The sequence below is a fragment of the Sceloporus undulatus genome, chromosome 1, assembly GCF_019175285.1.
Source record: "Sceloporus undulatus isolate JIND9_A2432 ecotype Alabama chromosome 1, SceUnd_v1.1, whole genome shotgun sequence".
Classification (NCBI taxonomy): Eukaryota; Metazoa; Chordata; class Lepidosauria; order Squamata; family Phrynosomatidae; genus Sceloporus; species Sceloporus undulatus.
Window position 1 is genome coordinate 61,821,193 of NC_056522.1, and position 19,588 is coordinate 61,840,780.

Sequence of the window (19,588 nt, forward strand, 5' to 3'; positions counted from 1 at the left end):
TAAGTTCTCTCTCTCTCTCCCCTTCTCTAGCATCAACACATGTTGAGTATTTTAAAAAGGGTTGTGTTGAGAATTCACACCCAAACATTTGGATGTTTGCAGGGGAAATGGGCTGAAATCTTCTCTAGCCCAGGTTTTTTGTTTTGTTTGTTTATTTGTTTTTGGGGTATATATTATCTCTCTTAGTTTCTCTCATCAACTGGTATTTTGGGTGTCATTACTTTAAATCTTTAATCTACATATGTTGGATACTTTAATACCTTACATTTACTTCCATTGAAATCAGTGGGATTTAAGTTCAAACATTTGCATGAATGGATAACAAAAAACACAGGACCTCTTCCTGTAAACATTCATTTGTTCATATGCATACAATATCTGGTGAGCTTTTTCCTGAACAGTGTCTCTGTGGAAGGTGGAGAAAAGAATAGAGGATTAAACTTTCTATAACTCTTTCACACACATGTCCACTGTTCAGGTAGATGCTGAGCTGTGAGGCACTTAGCATGCCAGTTGATGAAGCAAGAATAGTAAACTTTTCTTTCCCAGTCCATCTAGCTGACAGAACAGGCAGAGTGGCTTTCATCTTACTGTTGCTTAGTTTTTTCTGTGGTGTTCTGTGGTGTCCATGACTTCTCTGCTTAGCAAAGAGCTAAGAGGTGCAAAAATGTAATGGGATTGATTTAGGACACTGATGCCTGAATGAACAAGCTTCTCCTACCCTCTTGCTTTTTTTGAAGGATTTTTCCTTTACTCATGGTTTTTAGAAGGAGGAAGTGCCTTGATGGAGAGGCTTGGTGGGTTGGATCAGGCCTATAGGCCAGGGTTCCTCACCAGGATTGTGCATGTATCTTCTATCTAAAAGTTACACAAGTACATTGAGCTGTTCCATTGTTTTCACTGTACCAACTGAGCATGTTGCTCTTCCCTTCTGCTGTCACATTTTTCAAGTTTGGTTTATATGTATACTGTTGTCAGTTTCTTTCTAATGTCAACAAATAAATCTGTCTGTATAGGCAGTAATGAAGTGATGGTCTCTATACACTGAAATTAATTCTGTTGTTCTGTCTGTTTTTGGTAGACATGCAGGTTATACTTACTGTGGATCTTGTGCAGCTCATGCTTACAAACAAGTGGATCCTTCAATCACGTAAGTAGCATGAGAAAAATGTTACAGTTAGTGCCACAGATATTGATCTCTACAGGTGCTATACCAGATCCAGTAGTCAACACATTCCCCATCTGCTTTAAGACTAAAAGGTGTTATTTTACAGGCAGAGACCAAACTGGATTTCTCAGAAAAGGGTTCAGCACTTGTCAGAAGAAAAATGGGTTTGATACAGAGAAGGGACAGTGCAACAGTTCTTGTCATTTCTTTCTTTCCTCTTCAACCTTCCAAAAAACTTTTAATAGTTGAGTCCTTTCTTGAACAGCATGTGAAATGGCTCTGGATGATAAGCTGCAAAGAAATCTCCTTTGACAGAAAAAGAAACTCCATAGGAAGGCTAAATTAAAAATCAGCCCATAGGAAATAGTGTATGACTTTTCTCTAGTCCTTAGTATGGTGAGCAAATTTTGAAACAATGTGGTGGATTATTTTAAGGAAAGTATACTTTTTAGATAATATGCACATGGGCTAAATATGCACATGGGCTAATGTAGGTTTGGGGAATCTGTGGCCTTCCAGATTTTGAACTTTATGTGTATAACTTCATCGGCCCCAGCTGGTATGTCCAGTTGTCAGGAATTATGGGAATTGATATCCAACAACTTCTGGAGGGCCCTTAAGTTTCCCAATCCACAGTTTAATGCTTTATGCATCTTCAGTGTCAAAAGCAAAACATGTAACACTTATATTCCCTTTTTCTCTCCCTGCTTCGTTTCTCATTCTTATATCACCTTCAGCATTGTTCTTACCAACAGGTTATGAAACCTTATGGGATCCATATCAGACAAATAAACACTTATATAAAGTCATTCCTGTGAAAACTAGGTGATTTTAACCATATAGATGCTGTTGCTCTTGTTGTGTGAATGTGTCCAGAATTGCTTTGAACTGTGTTCAGCCATCTTCATTCACATACTTGGCTTTCCATATGATTCAGTACATGGCTGCCAATCACACTACTGTATAAGGTAAAATGAAAAAAGATGAGGGATATTTCAAAGTCATCCTACTTTGATCCTTTCTCTCCCTCCCACCCCTGCCCTTCAGTATGAAATGTCCTTACTCAATACATAGGCAAGGGTGTGTGTCTGTACACAAGAACATTCACGCTTATAGTAGAGCTTTTCTCCTCTATTTAGAAAAATGGAAAAAAAATTTCTGTGGAGTAGACAATAGCTAATATTGCACCTTTTATATGAATCATTTTTAGACGGCGAATCTTCATCCTTGGGCCTTCCCATCATGTGCCCCTCTCCCGATGTGCACTTTCCAGTGTGGATATATATAGAACACCCCTATATGATCTGCGAATTGATCAAAAGGGTAATTGTATATAAAGAATACAACTCTTGCGGTACAAAACAAAACAAAATCTTAGGAAGCTTTTAATTCATTACTACCTTTGTGGCTTTGCATTTTGGCCGACTTACCACTGAATGTTTCACATAAAAATCTTCACTGTATTTATGTAGGCTGTGATGCAGATGCAAGTACTGTTAACATAGGCTAATGTCTCCAAAAATAGAATGCAAGAGGTGTTTTTCATTAATTTTGGGAACCAGTTATTCTAGATTAGTTTGCACATGTTGGATCTGAAAATCACTGTTACACCATTTTCTGATTCAGAAGTCTAGAATTTAAATTGGTTTTCAAGCGGGTTTCTCTTTGAGTCTTTATAGGAGCTTGATAGAAACAATCCAAAAATGACTTGGAGTTTTAATTATCTACAAAATTTGTAGAATAGATATGAAAAATGTCCAACAATGTCAGATGCAGCCTGTTGTGTTAGCAGTTCTTTGGAGTTGTCTAATTCTGTAAGGTGTTGGAATTTCATGGTATGACTTTTACCATACTAGAAACACACAGCAATGAGTTTATTCTGGGCATTTATTCTGGTACTTTATGTTGGCTAAATTTTATTACTGGTTTTATGATGGCTGAAAGCATAGGGCTGTCAGCTTGTTTATATTTTTAAATGTGTGAGTTCATTTTTGTCTGGTTGGCATGGCAGGTTGCCTTTGTTTAAAGTAAATATACAATAAATGATTGATTTATAAAGATGTTTAGTTTATTATAAGGGAAAATGTTTTTGTACAGTTGGTTCTCCGTATCTTTGTCCACATATTCAAACATCCGCAGTTATGTGGACGAATCTTGATTTTTCCATTTTATAAAAGGGATACCATTTTAGTATACCATTGTATTTAATGGGATGAACATCCACAGATTTTGATATCCAGGTTGATGGGGGAGGGGTGGTCCTGGAACCAAACACCATTAGATACCAAGGGCCCATTGTACATATGCTTCTGTTATAGATGCTAGATTGAAATTTTTTTCAGCAGGGCATTCTTCAGTCTAGGGGCAGCTGCAGAGGAAGTCCTTCGGGTGACAGTTGCTAACTAAGGCACGTTGCAGATGGTCCTAAGAGGTGCCGTCCTTGCGCCGCGATTACGCATGAGGGGCGGCGCTTCCGGACGCGCCTTGCCCCTCGCGCGTAACCGATACGTCAAGATAGCGGCGCCCTATACAGATGGGCGCCGCCATCTTGACGTAGCGGACACTCTGCGTCCGCACGTCCCAACCCAGAAGAGACGTCGCGAGTGCGTGCTTTGGCACTTGCGACGTCTCTTCCGGGTTGCCGGAAGGAGCGCGATTTTCGCACTCCTTTTTTGCAGCGCAGAGGAGTCGTGCGGTTTGGCTGCTGTGGCTCCTCCATGCTGCAACCGACAGCGGCCTGAGACTGCCCCTTTTGGGCGGTCTGTAACAGGCCTTAGTCAGGGCTAACTGAGGTAAATGTCTCAAAGTGGACCTGTATGGGGCAGATTATACAGGTGGAGGTGATTCTGTGGGTAATCTGGACTCAAACCATGTGGTGCTTTAAAGGTATTAACCAACATTTTGTACCTTGACAAGAAACTAATCAACAGCCAATTGAGTGATTTTAATACTGGTTTATGATCACTCCTGGATATACCATTAACCAATGTGGGTGCTGTGTTTTGAACTAATTGAGGTTTCCAAACGTGGTACAGATTGGCTCAATGTATAGCACATTGCAAAAGTCCAGCCTTGAGGTTACCAACACATGCCTTACCATCTTTAGTTCTCCCAGCTCTAGGAAGAGGCACAGCTGGCATAACAGGTGGAGCTGATAATAAGCAGTCCTGTCTGTAACATCTTTCTGAGTTGTCATTTGGAGTGATGAATCCAAAAACGCTCCCACGCTGCAAACACAGTCTTTCAGGAGGAGTATAACACTATCCAGGACTGGTTGACAAACCCCCAAAACTAGGTTAGAACTCTTGACAATAAGCACCTCTGTCTTGTCTGAATTAGGCTTCAGTTCATTTTCCTCATCCAACCCATTACCTCCTCTAGGCATTCATTTAGAAGAGACACATTATCCTTAGCAGAGGCTGGTTTTAGAGACATGGCGAAATATATTTGGTGTCATCAACATACCAATAGCACCCTCCCCATGACTCCGGCTGATTCCTCCCAGCGGTTTTATGTAGATGTTGAATAGCATTGGGAATAGAATGATACCCTGTGGTATGCCATATGATAGCTCCTTTTTTGAGGAGCATCTATCCCCAAGCACCACCATCTGGAACCTGCCTGAGAGATAGGACCAGAAGCACTGAAGCATAGTGCTTCCGATTCCTTAGTTCCCCAGGTGTTCGAGAAAGTTACCATGGTCAATGGCATTATGTATATGCTTGTCTATAAATTGAGTAAATTATGTCCAAAAATTGACCCCAAAATCCCAGGTTGACTTATTTAGGGGGAAGTATAATAATGTGATAGCAGATCTTTCAGATTTCCCCATGCAGTCTATATACCTGTTTATTTCTCTTTCACCAAGCAAAAAGAGTCCTGGGAGACTGATTGCTTTTAAACAAACAAACATAGTCCTTCCTCCGCCCACTGTCTGGGGAGTAAAGGATGAAACAAAAGCTGAAACGCTGAAGCAAAAAACCTGTTAGAGGCTCTCTTGCCACATGCGCACATACACACACCGAAGGAGCCTACAAGTTTTACCCTCAATCCATAATTTTGGCCCAAAAACCTACCCTCCACTTCTAGATGACTTATAGTCATGGATATATGGTAAATGCGACTGAGAGGTCCAAAAGAGGTTAACACTCAGGAAAGATCATCCACTAAGGTGACCATAGCAGTCTTAACTCATTCTCTAAAGCCAGTTTGAAATGGGTCTAGGTAACTTGAATCATCCAAGGCTGCCTGGACCTGGGAGGTATCTGCCCTCTTGATAACCTTGTCCAGAAAAAGGAGACTTGATACTGGTCGATAGTTGTTTAATTCCAGGGAGTCCAGGAAGGTCTTTTTTAAAGAAGTGGCTGTACCATCGCTTCTTTTAAACAAGATGGGAGACTTGCCTCTCTGAGATGTTAGTAATATATTGTAATTGAGATCTAATTGCATCTTGTCCCTGGACAGCTAGCCAGCCAAGGAGGTCAGGGATTGAGAGGGCAAATTGACTTCCTTACTTGCCCCAGCAGTTTGTTCACATCAGTGGTACTCACCTGTTGAAACTGATCCAGTGTAATTCTACTCACAGAGTCGCTGGACACGCTATTGTCAATTCCTGCTATAATGATGGCATCTAAGTCATCTCTTATCTGAGTGATTTTATCTGTGAAGTGATTGTTAAAACCATCACAGTAAACTGCTGAAGGCGGTAGAATTTTATTAAAGAGGGAGGGTGCTTGAAAAATCTCTCACCACCCTGAATAGTCCAGCTGGATGGGAATTCGCTAATGAAATAGGTGCAGAGAAGAAGGTTTTTTTCACTGCACATATTGCCACTTTATAGGAACAAAGATATTCCTTATATCATGTCTTGAGTTTTCCACCCACTGTGCTGCAATTGTCCTTTTTGTTTCAGCTCCTCAAGGTCCACTGTATATCAAGGAGAGTACATTTGGGAGCCCTAGTCAGAGCTTGGTTCCATCTATTGACCAGCAGGATCATCTGTGCTGCCAGCCCTAAACCCTCTAGGCTTTCTAGAATCCCAAAGGACCCATTAGCTTTCGAGGGCAGACCATCTTAATAGGTCTACCACCCATACAGAAGCAGATAGTAGTCGTGACATTAGCTCTGAACAGAAAATGATCTGTTCATGACAACTCTGAGGTGTTAATCACTTCCACTGACAGACCTGTTTGCTCCAAGCTGAAAACAGCATTAAAAGTGTGACCTGTTGCATTTCTGGGTTCTGAAACCATTTGGGTTAGGCCCACCATTATCATGGATGCCATGAGCTCCCAAGCTGCACCTGACAGACTGGTCTCAAGTTGGATGTTTAAATCGTCCAACATCAAACTGGGCAATTTCAGCACCAGTTCTGAGACCATTTTCATGAGCTTGGCTGGGGGTCTATTAGGGAGTAGGGTAGATAATACACTAACAGAATCCCCAATCTATCCCTGTATACTTGTATCTGAATGCTATGCTTTCTTGAGTTTATCCAACTGCTTGGACCTTTTTTATCCAAGACAAGCCTGAGAAATGGAATCAGATTAAAGGGTGAAAGATCATCACTTTGTAACCATAGCTCCTCTCTTTGTAGCCACAGCTCAAAGACTAACTGTATACCCACAGGATGGGCACTCTCTCATATAGTATTCTGTAGGTAGCAGCAAGGTGTGAGTAGGATTTTTTATTCCCTCAGTTTATGAAATAGCATATGTCTGGTAGCATCTGTGATTCTGATATATGACTCCACCTAAAGAGGAACAAGACACAAGAATGTAACATTTAGGTCAGTTCCCAACTGTTGGCATAAAAATAAATATTTATAGGATGCTAAATCTAGCTCACTATTTACATCTTCATGACAAATTCCTTGGTCAGTCTAGTGGCCATTCCTGTGAGCAGCATGGTAGCAAATTAGATAGAGCCTGACGTGCATATGTTTTCCATGCTGTGTGCTATTCTTACAGTTGCAGTTATGAGATGATATTTGATGCTGTAATTGTTAACAGCATGGATATATTGGTCTTCTTGAAATGGTGAGAGCTGGTTGCAGAAAATGTAGGCTAGAACTAGCTTTCTGTATGCTGCAGTGTGAACTATCAGCCACATGTTAGGGTATTTTGTTTTCTTAAAATGGTGCATCAGCAGAAGAAATATGTCTGTGTGTCAAGATGGAATTATAAATGGTGTCAGCATAGTTCTTAACTGCATGCACTGCAGCTCTCCTGTCTGCTTCTTTATGTGATACCTACAGTTGTGCTATATCAGTAGACAGATCATTTGGCACTGCCTGCCTTTCATCTTCAGATTCTGCAGTAATAACATCAGGACTTTCATTCAAATGTAAGATGAGAAGATTTTTAAAAAGCTCAGGGAATATCTGTGGTATTCCCAGACAATACTTTTTTTTTTTTTTGTGAGAGGGACATTTTTGTTCTTAGTAATGTGTGTTGCAATTACTGATTTAAAATATTTGTACAATCTTCAGGTGTGTTAGCTCATGTTAGCTTACCCAGAATAGATAGTGTCCTGCTAGTCCATACAGAGGAAACTTTGACATACACTGCTCCCTCGGGTTACGAAATTAATTCGTTCCGCGGCCGCTTTCGTAACCCGAAAAGCCTTCGTAAGACGAATTGTCATAGGCGCTAATGGGGAAAAGCCGCGTTTCGTGCGAAAAAGCGCCGAAAAGCACCAAATTTTTTTTCGTAACCCGAAATAAATTCGTAACCCGGAACAATTATTTCCAATGGGATTTTTTCGTATCCCGGAAATTTCGTAACCTGGGTATTTCGTATCCCGAGGTACCACTGTATTTCACAATGCTTGATGCATAGTCTTAAACTATAGATAAAACAGTGTTGTTTTACTCATAAGTAAGAAAGGGTTCACAGATGAGGCACTGACATCATCATTACCAGTCATCATTATCATCTTTGATCCTCCCCATATAATAATATGCTGTAACTTATGTCTAAAGGTATGGTGCAGCATTGCCTTTAACACATTCAAAGGAGCACATGTCTTGTTCGCTGAGGATATGGAGATCCTTGTCTGTTCTTTGTGGCTATGGAGAGCAGTTTGTATCCTTAAATGAAACTTGTGACATCAGCTGTAGAAATGTATGCAGGCAGTCTGCTCATTTTGTAAGATGTTTGGTGTGAAAACCTTCTGAAATTATTCTTCATCACCTTCCCTCAGCCTCAGATCTATAGTCTGAATCCCCTCAGAGGTAGATCCAACTAATCATGTGCACTCCAATACCTTTAATCCTCTTGTTGTCATTACTATTCAAATTCATTGTGCGTATGTGTATGTGTGTGTTGGTTTTGTAGGTACTTGATGGGTTTTGTAGGTATCCATCAACAAAATTCTGTCCTATACAACCAGAAAAAATATGAAGCATTAGTTCAAGACTCCAGATGGATGCCACTTTGAATTCTTGGTTTCCATTTGAGCAATCAGCTTGGGAGCTGCAGTTTTTCAAATTCTGCATAGCTGAATTAGTCCAGAAGAGTAAGTTCCACAAATGAATGAAAAACACCTCTTGCATCGTTTTCCAAAAGAGTTTGTAGTTCACACTATTAAGAGCACTGTTTAGCATTTTAGTAGTGAAGAAGTTAATTGGAATGCTTCTGTTAGTTTGTTGGGCTTTCACCAACTTCTGAAAGCCTAGACACTGTGTAGGGGCCTAGCTTTTATCTGAGTAAAAACATTCATTTGCATGTTTTCATCATGGTTTGGCATCTTACCACTCTGGGAAGTAAAGGGGCTTGATTGCTAACCGAGGGCAGTGAAACTTGGTGATGCTAGCAACCACTGCTCACAATTATATCAAGGTTTCTGTAGCCTCTGTGGGTTTATCGTTTTCAGCAGTTACACTATCAAAACCGACAAGAACTCAAAGTCTGATCTGTAAAACACTACCATTTGTGACTAACTGAAAGAAATTATTGAAAGAAAAATGGGTGTTCTGGTGTTTTAGTTGCAGTAGGTGTCTTTTTTGAGGAGAGCAAGCATGGTTTGGTGGTTTGAGCAGTGGACTACAAATCTGGAGGCCAGGGTTTGAATCCCTGCTTGGCCAAGTAAACTCACTGAGTGACCTTCGGCAAGTCACACTCTCTCAGGCTCAGAGGAAGACAAAGGCAGATCCTTTCTGAACAAATCTTGCTGAGAAAACCCCATGATAGGTTTGCCTTTGGGTCACCATAAATCAGAAATGACGTGAAATCACACAACAACAACAGATACCTTTTTATAATATTTTACCTGAAAGACAGATGCATCTTTGTAGTTTAAGTAGTATAGAGGGAATGTTTTTCTACGATGTGGACATATTAGTAGGAGTTCTTGCCATAAGCAAGTATTCTTCAGTAGGCTTATTATTTTGGGAGTAAGCCTCTGTATAATGTTAATATTGGTCTCCATATGTAAATTTATTTGTTTCTCAAATAAAAGATACAGCTCAATATATGCAACATTCAGTTGTTTTGATACACTGAATTGGGTAAAATGCTGTGTAACAAAGCATTAGAAAAATTGCCATTCTGATTTTGTATCTACTGTTCTTAAGCTAATGTATTTGAAACTTCTCAGTTTATGCAGAACTGTGGAAGACTGGAATGTTTGAACGCATGTCTCTGCAAACAGATGAAGATGAACACAGTATCGAAATGCATTTGCCTTATACTGCTAAAGCCATGGAAAGGTATTTATTAGAAAGCTGCATCTTTTGTAGAATTTGGATCTCTTGATTATAATATCTGTATAATTTTGAGCACTGGATTCTGTATGTATGTCCCCCTCTCATTCAGAATATGTTGGATCAGTATCTTTGAGATTTGAATGCATAAAAACCTCAATAAAAGGAGTTAAGGCTGTGACTTAAGGAGAGGTAGAGGTTAAAAAATAGAAATGAGAAGTGCAGAATTTCTGGTAGAATATGGAGCTTTATAGGCCCCATACAGACAGGCCAAAATAAAGCTGCTTTAGGTCACTTTGCAGGTATGCTGTTTAAATGATGCATGCATCCTATGAGTCCAGAAGCTGCGCCAAAGCTGCACTCCAGTCCTTAGGATTGGATTGTGGCTTTGGTGCAGCTTCCAGACTCTTAGGACGCATGCATCATTTAAATAGCATACCTCCAAAGTGACCTGAAGCAGATCTGAAGCAGCTTTATTTTGGCCTGTCTGTATGCGGCCATAGTCTACTTGACTTTCTTTCAGCTGATTAGTCTACCTGTAGCTCTTTCTCCTTCGCTGTACAATTTAGAGGGATAGGTATGTATAAACAAACTCAGTAAAAATTCCACCAACTGGATATATTTTAAAACAAAACAAATGAAGCAGGATTTGAAAAGGATAGGCAAAATAAATCAGATTAAAAACTCTCCACATAAATCTCAATAGAAGATAAAAACAGCAGAGCTCTTTAGATCACACCCTATCATGCCACCCATCATTTTCCTCATGGGAATTCCATATCCTTCAACGGTTTGAGCAGTAGACAGAAATCAAGATGGCACCTTGTTCTATTTCACAAATCTTATTTTATTGTAAGGAACACAAATCTTGCTAAACCTTTTATCTTCCCAAGTAGCGGTTACAGTGTGTGTGAATGAGACCAGGGGCGGGGGGAGGGCTTTAAATAAAAGTATTCTGCTTGGTACAAAAGGGCTTTTGGGAAAAGTAATCTATTAAATACAGATCATTCTAGTCCTGATACTAAACGTTTTGACTGTGTTTCTGCCTGCAGTGTATTGCCTTGTAGTCTTGTACTGCCTCAGTAATTGAAGTAATAATAATAATAATAATGATTATTATTATTATTTGTATCCCACCTCTCCCTGTATTGGATTGAGGTGGGTAACAACAAACAAGTATTCTTATTAAGCTCTTAGATAATAACACACACTGTTTTCCTAATATAGAATAATGAAGTTATTAATTAAAGTATTTCCTTTCACTGAGACATAATTGATAGTATAAGTGTGTTGTATTCAGAAAATAACCTGGCTTGGTCATGTATTTCATAAGTTTTGGTTTTTTAAAGCTAACATTCATACTACCACAAACTTTAAAAAAATGTTTGGTGGGGAGCATAATGACCAATCAAACTACTGTTTTATAAAATATCACTTGAATTTTGTTTTGTTTGTAAAAAGGTAGAAATTCTGAATTGCCAACTGATGGGAGGTCTACAGGAGTGAAATTTGGCATATGGGAAGAACGCAAATAGAAGGGCAAGGATAACATTTAGCAGGGCACTAAATATGTCCTGGATCTTTATAAATAGCAGCTTCTTTTTTCCCCTTCCTAAGCCATAAGGATGAGTTTACCATTGTTCCTGTATTGGTTGGAGCACTGAGTGAGACAAAAGAACAGGAATTTGGAAAACTCTTCAGCAAATATTTAGCAGATCCTTGTAATCTCTTTGTGGTTTCATCTGACTTCTGCCATTGGGGTAAGTTAAATCATGTTAATAGTTGTGACCCCCAATTATATATATGTCTGCACATATTCACAGAAATATCACTTAATATTAGAATACTGTATGTTTGACAAACCTGTTCAGAAAAATTGAAGCCAAGTTAGATAGTTTCATACATTTGTGTAGTGTGTCAGTAGTGACAAAGATAAGATTGCAACATTTAAGAGAGTAAATTAGCCCATTGGGTCTTAAGAACTAAAGTTGTTGTCCAAAGGGAATGTGCTGTCAGTATGATGATATATTTTTTCTATACAACCAATTATTTAAGAGGAACCTTGATGGCGCAGTAGTTAAATGCCGGTACTGCAGCCATTCACAGCCACAAGATTATGAATTCGACCCCAGGCAGGGCTCCAAGGTCCATTCAGTCTTCGAGCCTTCCATAGGCTGCTAAAATAAGTACCCAGCTTTTTAGGGGCAGTTAGCTTACACATTGTAAACTGCTTAGGGAGTGCTTAAGTGCACTGATAGACAGTATAGAAATGTACTGGCTATTGCTATTAAGAGTGTTAAAGATTCATAAAGGTTTTTTTTTCCAAATTTTGCATCACAGATCTATATTGGAGAATTCTTGTCCATATTTGTCATTCTCTACTCAGATTAGAATTGCAAAGTCAGCAAAAGGTCATGCACCTGTGAACTAGTTTTTTTTCTGGATTCTTTCCCAGATTCTTACTATAGGCTCCTCTTATCAATGCTGCCATGGGGTAAAGCAGGGTGGGAACATTTTTTTTAAATGTCAGGGGCTACAAACAGTTTGGAAAAAAATCACTGTCTTTCTACCTTGTACATAGTACTTCTGCAGATAAGAGAAATAAATAATATCTCTTTTGCAAATTTAAAATAAACAGTTCCTTTAAAAAAAATAACGTTTGTAGTGTAGAGTTGGAGCTTCTAGGAAGCCTAGAGGCCAAATTCCAATTTGGAAAGAGTCTCATGTGTTCTGACCCAGCAGTGGCTGGAGCTAAAGGTTCGGTGCAGGGCCAAATATCATTCTTGCCAATTTTGACCTTTTCCTACCAAACATAATTCAAGTATATGCATGTCTACTCAGGAGCAAGTACTTTGCAACAACTTTCCAGGCTGCAAAGCACAGGTTAGTTTCATGCAACAGCTTGGATGACAGCAAAGTGCACTTGAGTTCTGCGGTGGGTATTTCAATGATAAGAGATCAGAGAACTTTTGATCACTGTTCGAAAATAACAACTTACACCTAACTTATATGCTGCTGATACTGTTCATGGGTATAAATGTCTTTCAAATGCTTGTATGAGAGGGGGGAGAGAACCTAATCCCTAAATATTAAATAGGCTATATAGAATACGTTCATCTTCACAAGTTTGGAGCACAGGTAATCAGAAGGTGATGAGAGGAAGCTCCAAACATAAAGGCTAGCTAACAATGGCAAAGAACCCACAATCCCTCAGTCTAATGGGGAGCCATATCTGTTTCAGTATTAAATACAACAATACAGTTAAATCAAAGCAAGATAAACTTTTTCAAACTGAATTTAAGGTCCAGTTTAATTTAATTTAAAATTACGTCCTTACGTCCTTAAGAAAGATACAACAGCCAGCTGGATAACAAGCCCCATCCTCAATAGCTGCCAAAACGTGGTTGAATAAAAAGTTTTTATTTGCTGGCAGAAGGATAATTTGGGTCAGGTGCAGTTTAGGCTTCCTTGCTAGGGATTTTGAAAACTGGGGGAAGGGGAGTAACCAACATGAGACTCTAGAGACCAGGGTTCAATTTCCCACTTGCCGATGAAACCCACTGGGTGATCTGGGCAAGTCACGCGCTCCCAGCCACAGGGAAAGGCAATGGCAAACCTCCTCTGAACAAATCTTGACAAGAAAACCCTATGATAGATTTGTCTTAGGGTCACCATAAGTCGGAAACAATTTGAAGACAAACAACAACAATAACTAACAAGAATAACATGTTTTGCATTCCCACCAAACATAGGTTAAAAGGTGGTTGTACTGAGACATCCATTGTTACGATCCCACCATGGTGATCACAATGCATACTAGCACCTGTAGCAATCCCATCTTCCATCTACCTACAGTTTTCCTAGGTTGAGGTTGCCACCAGTGAACCCCACTGGATCCACTACCACTAGGGTTTTGTGTAAAGCTGTTCTTATTAGCATTTAGGTTCATAACATAGATAGAGTGACCAGGTTGTCAGCATGGTTATATTAGCAATTAATATAATTTTATTAAATACAACTTATTTCACTCTATTTTCCACCATATAAACATGTGTAATTACAGTTTTATTGTATAATGCACTGCTCACAAAGTGGTTTAAAACATGACAGAGATATCTTTCTCATCTTCTCTCTCCCTCTTTAGAACTCATACCTTCCCTTCTTCTATATTCATCCAAATCCTAACTTTATCTGGCATTTTCCTCACTCTCACCAATAATTAACCTCCTAGTGTTGCTCTTTTAGTTACCATATATACTCTACTATACGTTCACCTCACATATAAATCTAGTGCAGGTTTGGGGGCCAAAATTATGGATTTTGATATGAACAAGTCGAGGGTAAACCTTAGGGACATGTAACAAAGGATCTAAAGGAGGAAGCAAAGGAAAACAATGGCAAAGAACTTACAAAATTACAGCAGGCATAACTGTTTGTGTTCACATTAAAGGCTAGATGGATGAGAGAGTGGGGGCTCAGTGATTCCATGACAGATTACACTCTTGCTTTTCACCAGGAAAGAGTTCCTTTTTTAAAAAAAATAAGAATTATTTGAGTTACATTGACCTGTGATTAAGGCAACTAAGGTTTTTTGGGTCAGTTTTTGGACTAAAATTTCTAGACGTACACATTAGTGTACGGTAGTTCATTTCATCCAACTTTTTTTCACAGTCTTCATACATTTCCTAACCATGAGCCTGTACAGACAGGCCAAAATAAAGCTGCTTTGGGTCACTTTGGAGGTACAGTGGTACCTCGGGATACGAAATACCCAGGTTACGAAATTTTCGGGATACGAAAAAATCCCATAGGGAATTATTGTTTCGGGTTACGAATGTTTTTTCGGGTTACGAAAAAACTTTTGGTGCTTTTTTCGGCTTTTTCGCATGGAATCGCGGCTTTTCCCCATTAGCGCCTATGGCAATTCGGCTTACGAAGGCTTTTCGGGTTACGAAAGCGGCCGCGTTACGAATTAATTTCGTAACCCGAGGCACCACTGTATACTGTTTAAATCAGGGGTCGGCAACCCCCGGGGGCGGCGAAGTCTCGCGCGACCTTCCCCGCCATTTTGTAAAACAAAATGGCGGCGGCCTAGAGGCGAAGTCTCGCGCGACCACAAGAAATGTCACGTGAGACTTCGCCGAGGCCCGTTGCAGGCACTGGAGCCCTTGAACAGGGCTCCAACGGCGGCGGCAGGCCTCTGGGAGGCCCGTTGCCTTCGCTGGGGCCCTCCAAGAGGCCCGTTGCCGCCGCTGTGGCCCTCCAGGAGGCCTCTTGCCGTCGCTGGGGCCCTCCAAGAGGCCTCCGGCAGCGGCAGCGACCCTCTGGGAGGCCCGTCGCCGGAGCCCTCTTGGAGGGCCCCAGCGATGGCAAAAGGGCCGGCAAAGAGGAGGAGGCCTCCAGCGCTGGCGGCCCCCGCCGGCTTTTTTGCCGGCCTCTGACAGGGCTTGGGGCCCCATCAGGGGCCAGCAAAGAGGGGGAGGCCTGGCCCCCGGGGGTGGAAGCTCCGCCCCCGGCACACGGCCTTGCCCCCGGAGGGTGGAAGCTCCACCCCCGGCTTCAGCCCCCCAGTTGTCTGAGGGTCAGCAACCCGGCCCCCGGCTCAAAAAGGTTGCCTACCCCTGGTTTAAATGATGTATGTGTCCTAAGATGCCAGAAGCCATGCCAAACCACACTCCAATCCTAAGGACTGGAGCACAGCTTCTGGCTTCTTAAGATGGGTGTGTCATTTAAACAGCATACCTCCAAAGTGACCTGAAGCAGCTTTATTTTGACCTGTCTGTACAGGCTCCATGCTTACCACATAATAAGAGCACAAACCTTTTAGATGTTCATAATCATTTAGCATCACATGATCTTCCCCCGAAGATTTCAAAGCCTGTCCAAGTTTCAATGAAATATGATCCTACAGGTAGTCTGGACCAATCTTGTATAGGCCTTTATATATTATGACCAGACCTTTCAATTGTACCAGGAAAAATACTTTTTTACTTGATTGTTTCATAACAGTGTATTTGATACTTAGTTATTCACTCTTTAATTTGCTGGTGTTTTTTTTTTTCTATTAAAGGCCAGAGGTTCAGATACAGTTACTACGATGAGTCTCAAGGAGAGATCTATAGGTCTATTGAACACTTAGATAAAATGGTAAGTATTATTTCATAGCATCTGAGTATTAATTAGCCTTTCACCAACACTTTTACTGCATTGTAACATTCTCTGTTAAGTGCCTTCCCATGTACTGCAATATACAGTTAGCTCTAAACATAATGTTACCAGGCTTACCATAGGGAGTTAATGTAAGTTGTAAATTAATTCATGAGATTTCAAAGAATAGGTAATTGCAGTGAGCACAAATTGGTGCCATCCAGTTGATAGGACAACTTGTTGTTTAAAGGGGCAAGAAAGTAGCTGTTCTGTTCAGGTGAAAAGTGCTGTACAGTGGATTTTTTTAAAAGTTTGGGTTGAGTAGGATGGGGGAAAGGTGATTTCAAATACTTCCCGCAGAAAAGGCTTTGTTTCAAACATCTAGAAATCCATCTAGAGGCTAAAGGCAAGTGGGGGAAGGGATGGAAAACTCCCATTAAGAAAATATTGGAGCAGAGGCACATTGTAAATTAATAATTTTTAAAATAAATAAATGCTTTTCTGTTAGAATAATTTCACTTTCATGTAATAGTTGTAAGCTTTATTGCTCTCTAGTGAGGATAAATGTGTTCTGCTATGTAGATGCCATAAGGTCATGAGGCAGCTACATCAATGCACTTCTGTTCTCCTTCTCCTCACCTTTTCTGATTTATGACTAAATTATTAATAGAATCCAAGCTTCTTTCAGGACAACATGGGTTTATCTTATGTATTTCATTTACATCTATGTAGGCTAGAGATCATTTAGCTTACTCAATTTAAAGAACAAATAAACCTTACTTGCTGAAAGTGCCAGCTCAGCTTCCTACTAGAGAGCAAAAATGCTGCTGCAGAGCTTTTCGGAGATTCCAGAAACGCCTTGTGATTATTTTGGGGGGCTTTAAAAGGAACTTGAAGCTTTGAGGATTCAGCTTTTTTTAGGGTCTTAACTAAAACGGTATCCTCCGCTGTAATATGGTACTGATACTGTTACATTTTTAGATGCTATACTTGTCCTGATCTCAATTGCAGCCATTAAGTATACGCAGCAGCTATTAAGTGTACTCAAGTCCCCAGTGTGCCAGAGGACTTTGCAAAAGTAGATGATTTGTGTCATGCTAATCTCTGATGAGGTAGAAGCAATGTGGATTCCACAAATTATTTCACATTTTCCAAACTATTGCAGTAGCTATGTTGATGACACCATCAGGAATTGAGAGGCATTTTACTTTCATGTCTTGGGTATACTGTATTTGAGTCCACAGAGAGGGAACTGTGATTATCAAGAGTACAGAAATGGATATGGGTTAAATACAGTCATAGCATTATAGAGACAAGAAATATTTTTCAGGTCAAATTGACTTGTGAAAATCAAAGCTAAGTTAGCGTCCTCCATTTTCAAGACTTTTTAAAAAAATGCTTAATGAGAAATCATGCTTGACATGATATAAATGCTGGTTGATAAATGCAGCCCTAATAATTAACCATTTCTTGATGTTCTCTTTAGGGTATGAGCATTATAGAACAGCTTGACCCTGTGTCCTTTAGCAATTACTTGAAGAAATACCATAATACAATATGTGGAAGACATCCAATTGGGGTTTTATTAAATGTAAGTATAGTTGTTAAATGAAGCTTAAATGCAGCAGTTGTGAAAATACAGAACACCATGATGTAATATACAAGCTGAAGTCTCTTATTACTTAGGCCTACAGAAATATGCTTGGCATAGCCTGAAGGAGCTTGGAAAGTTACATTTAACAAGAAAGACTATAAAGACATGCAGAAGTCATCTATAACTGAGCCATGGTAAAGTGCCTGACCATCTTCTTGCCATTGCTCAGTTGTGGTTAGTTTCGGCACAGCATTGTATCTCTTAATAAAAGTAACTTTCCAAGCTCTGTTGTCACCCATTTTTCTTCTTCCTCATTTGGATGGTTTGGGCACAGTTTGGGGTTGAAACTTAATGCTGGATTAGGGCTTTTGGTTTACATACAGCCTTCCAGCCTTTTCTAGGTCAGTATGAGTACCCAGCTTGTTGGGGGCAATTGATTTACACATTGTAAACTGCTTAGAGAGTGTTAGTTTACTGTTAAGCATTATAGAAATGTACTTGCTATTGCTATTCCTATTAGTTCTGATGAGTTGTGTGAGAAGTAACAGTTTTACAGAAGTTGCCTTTGACCATCTCTTGTCAGTAACATGAGTGGGAATCTTCAGGCCATCTGTATAGTCATTTATTTACACCCTTAAAATAATAATAGAGAATTGCACCTCTAGAAGTCACAAGTGGACACTTCTCCTATAGAGCAAGCCCACTTCCCCTTTAAAAAGCAACATCTTCTTCCCCTTGCTCCAAAGGTAGTCTTCTGATCACTTTCACTTTTGCTAGAAAGAGCAGGCATAGACCAAGGAGTGGGGGGGGGGGGTTAAAAATGACCCTCTGATTCTCCAGAGATATCCTCCTCTGCTCCAAAAAGACCTTCTTTTTGGCTTAATTTTTTCTTTGCATGTATCATCTTTCACAATGTGAAAGGGAAGCAAATATTTTCTATAAGAGATGACACATTTTAGGAACTGGTAGGAATTGCTTTAATGGCCTCTTCGACAGTACTCATTATGGATGTATGAAAGAACTCAAGAGTGCTGTTAAAAGTCCCTTTATAAAAATGTGAATCTTGTTTTTACCTCTCTAGGCTATCACAGAGCTCCAGAAGAATGGAATGAATATGAGTTTCTCATTTTTGAATTATGCTCAGTCAAGCCAATGTCGAAACTGGCAAGACAGCTCAGTGAGTTACGCAGCAGGAGCACTGATGGTCCACTGAACCTCTGACTGCTCAGGGATGACACCTGCACACTCAATGGGGTCCCAGCTTTGCCCTTACAAAGATGCAGTTCCTGGTCTTTGGGTATACTGAAACCTCAAACTAATAGAACTCTTCTTTTTTCTAGTAGGTGTAGTCCTTCCTTAGTTACAACTCATTTTAAAATGCTTTCTTGTTTAGGACAAGGGAAGGAAGGCTGGTGTCAAAATGTGACTTCTAAAATCCAATGGCTATAAAGGTATGGTGGCAGATGGTCCTTGCAGATACAACATGTAAAGCATTTACCACATCCCAGATTTGCACTCTGCAGACCTGAGCACACATGTACTCTGCTTTCAGAATAGTTTTGCAAGTTGTAAACAGAAAAGGGTGGAAGCTTTTTAATAAAGATGCATTTATAAAAGATCCTGTATTAGAATATAATAAAACTCCCAGTATAGTCAATTACTACCCGTGTTGTACAACAAATATCTTCTATTTTAGTTGCTAATAAAGGGCTGCACAAACCAAATTGCTCTGTGGTGATTTTTTTGCTGGCTTGCAATTTTTTATATGCATTTTTTTAGCTCTTCATTTCTCTTAAGAAGTTTCCATGTGTGATTTCTTTGAAGCAGAAGTGAATAATTTATCCTTCCAAATACTAGACTGGAATTCATGCTTTCCCTCACTGTTCACTTTTCTGGCTAGATGTGTTTGATGCTGACTCTGAAACAGGATGGCCAACCCCATCTCTACTTTATAAACCATTATGAATCCTGTTTT

The 19,588-nt window shown here is 40.0% G+C and overlaps 1 protein-coding gene across 1 annotated transcript in view; it reads left to right on the plus strand.

The window, feature by feature from the left end:
- The window catches only part of MEMO1 (mediator of cell motility 1), a 28,012-nt gene extending 8,675 nt beyond the window's left edge, over window positions 1-19,337 (plus strand). Inside the window, exons 3-9 of the mRNA XM_042452390.1 lie at window positions 1,082-1,150; window positions 2,379-2,491; window positions 9,767-9,878; window positions 11,490-11,632; window positions 15,943-16,019; window positions 17,506-17,610; window positions 18,695-19,337. Coding sequence (XP_042308324.1) covers window positions 1,082-1,150; window positions 2,379-2,491; window positions 9,767-9,878; window positions 11,490-11,632; window positions 15,943-16,019; window positions 17,506-17,610; window positions 18,695-18,826 — 751 coding nt within the window. The 3' untranslated portion in view covers window positions 18,827-19,337. The remainder of the gene's footprint in view (window positions 1-1,081; window positions 1,151-2,378; window positions 2,492-9,766; window positions 9,879-11,489; window positions 11,633-15,942; window positions 16,020-17,505; window positions 17,611-18,694) is intronic.
- The last annotated feature ends 251 nt before the right edge of the window (window positions 19,338-19,588 follow it).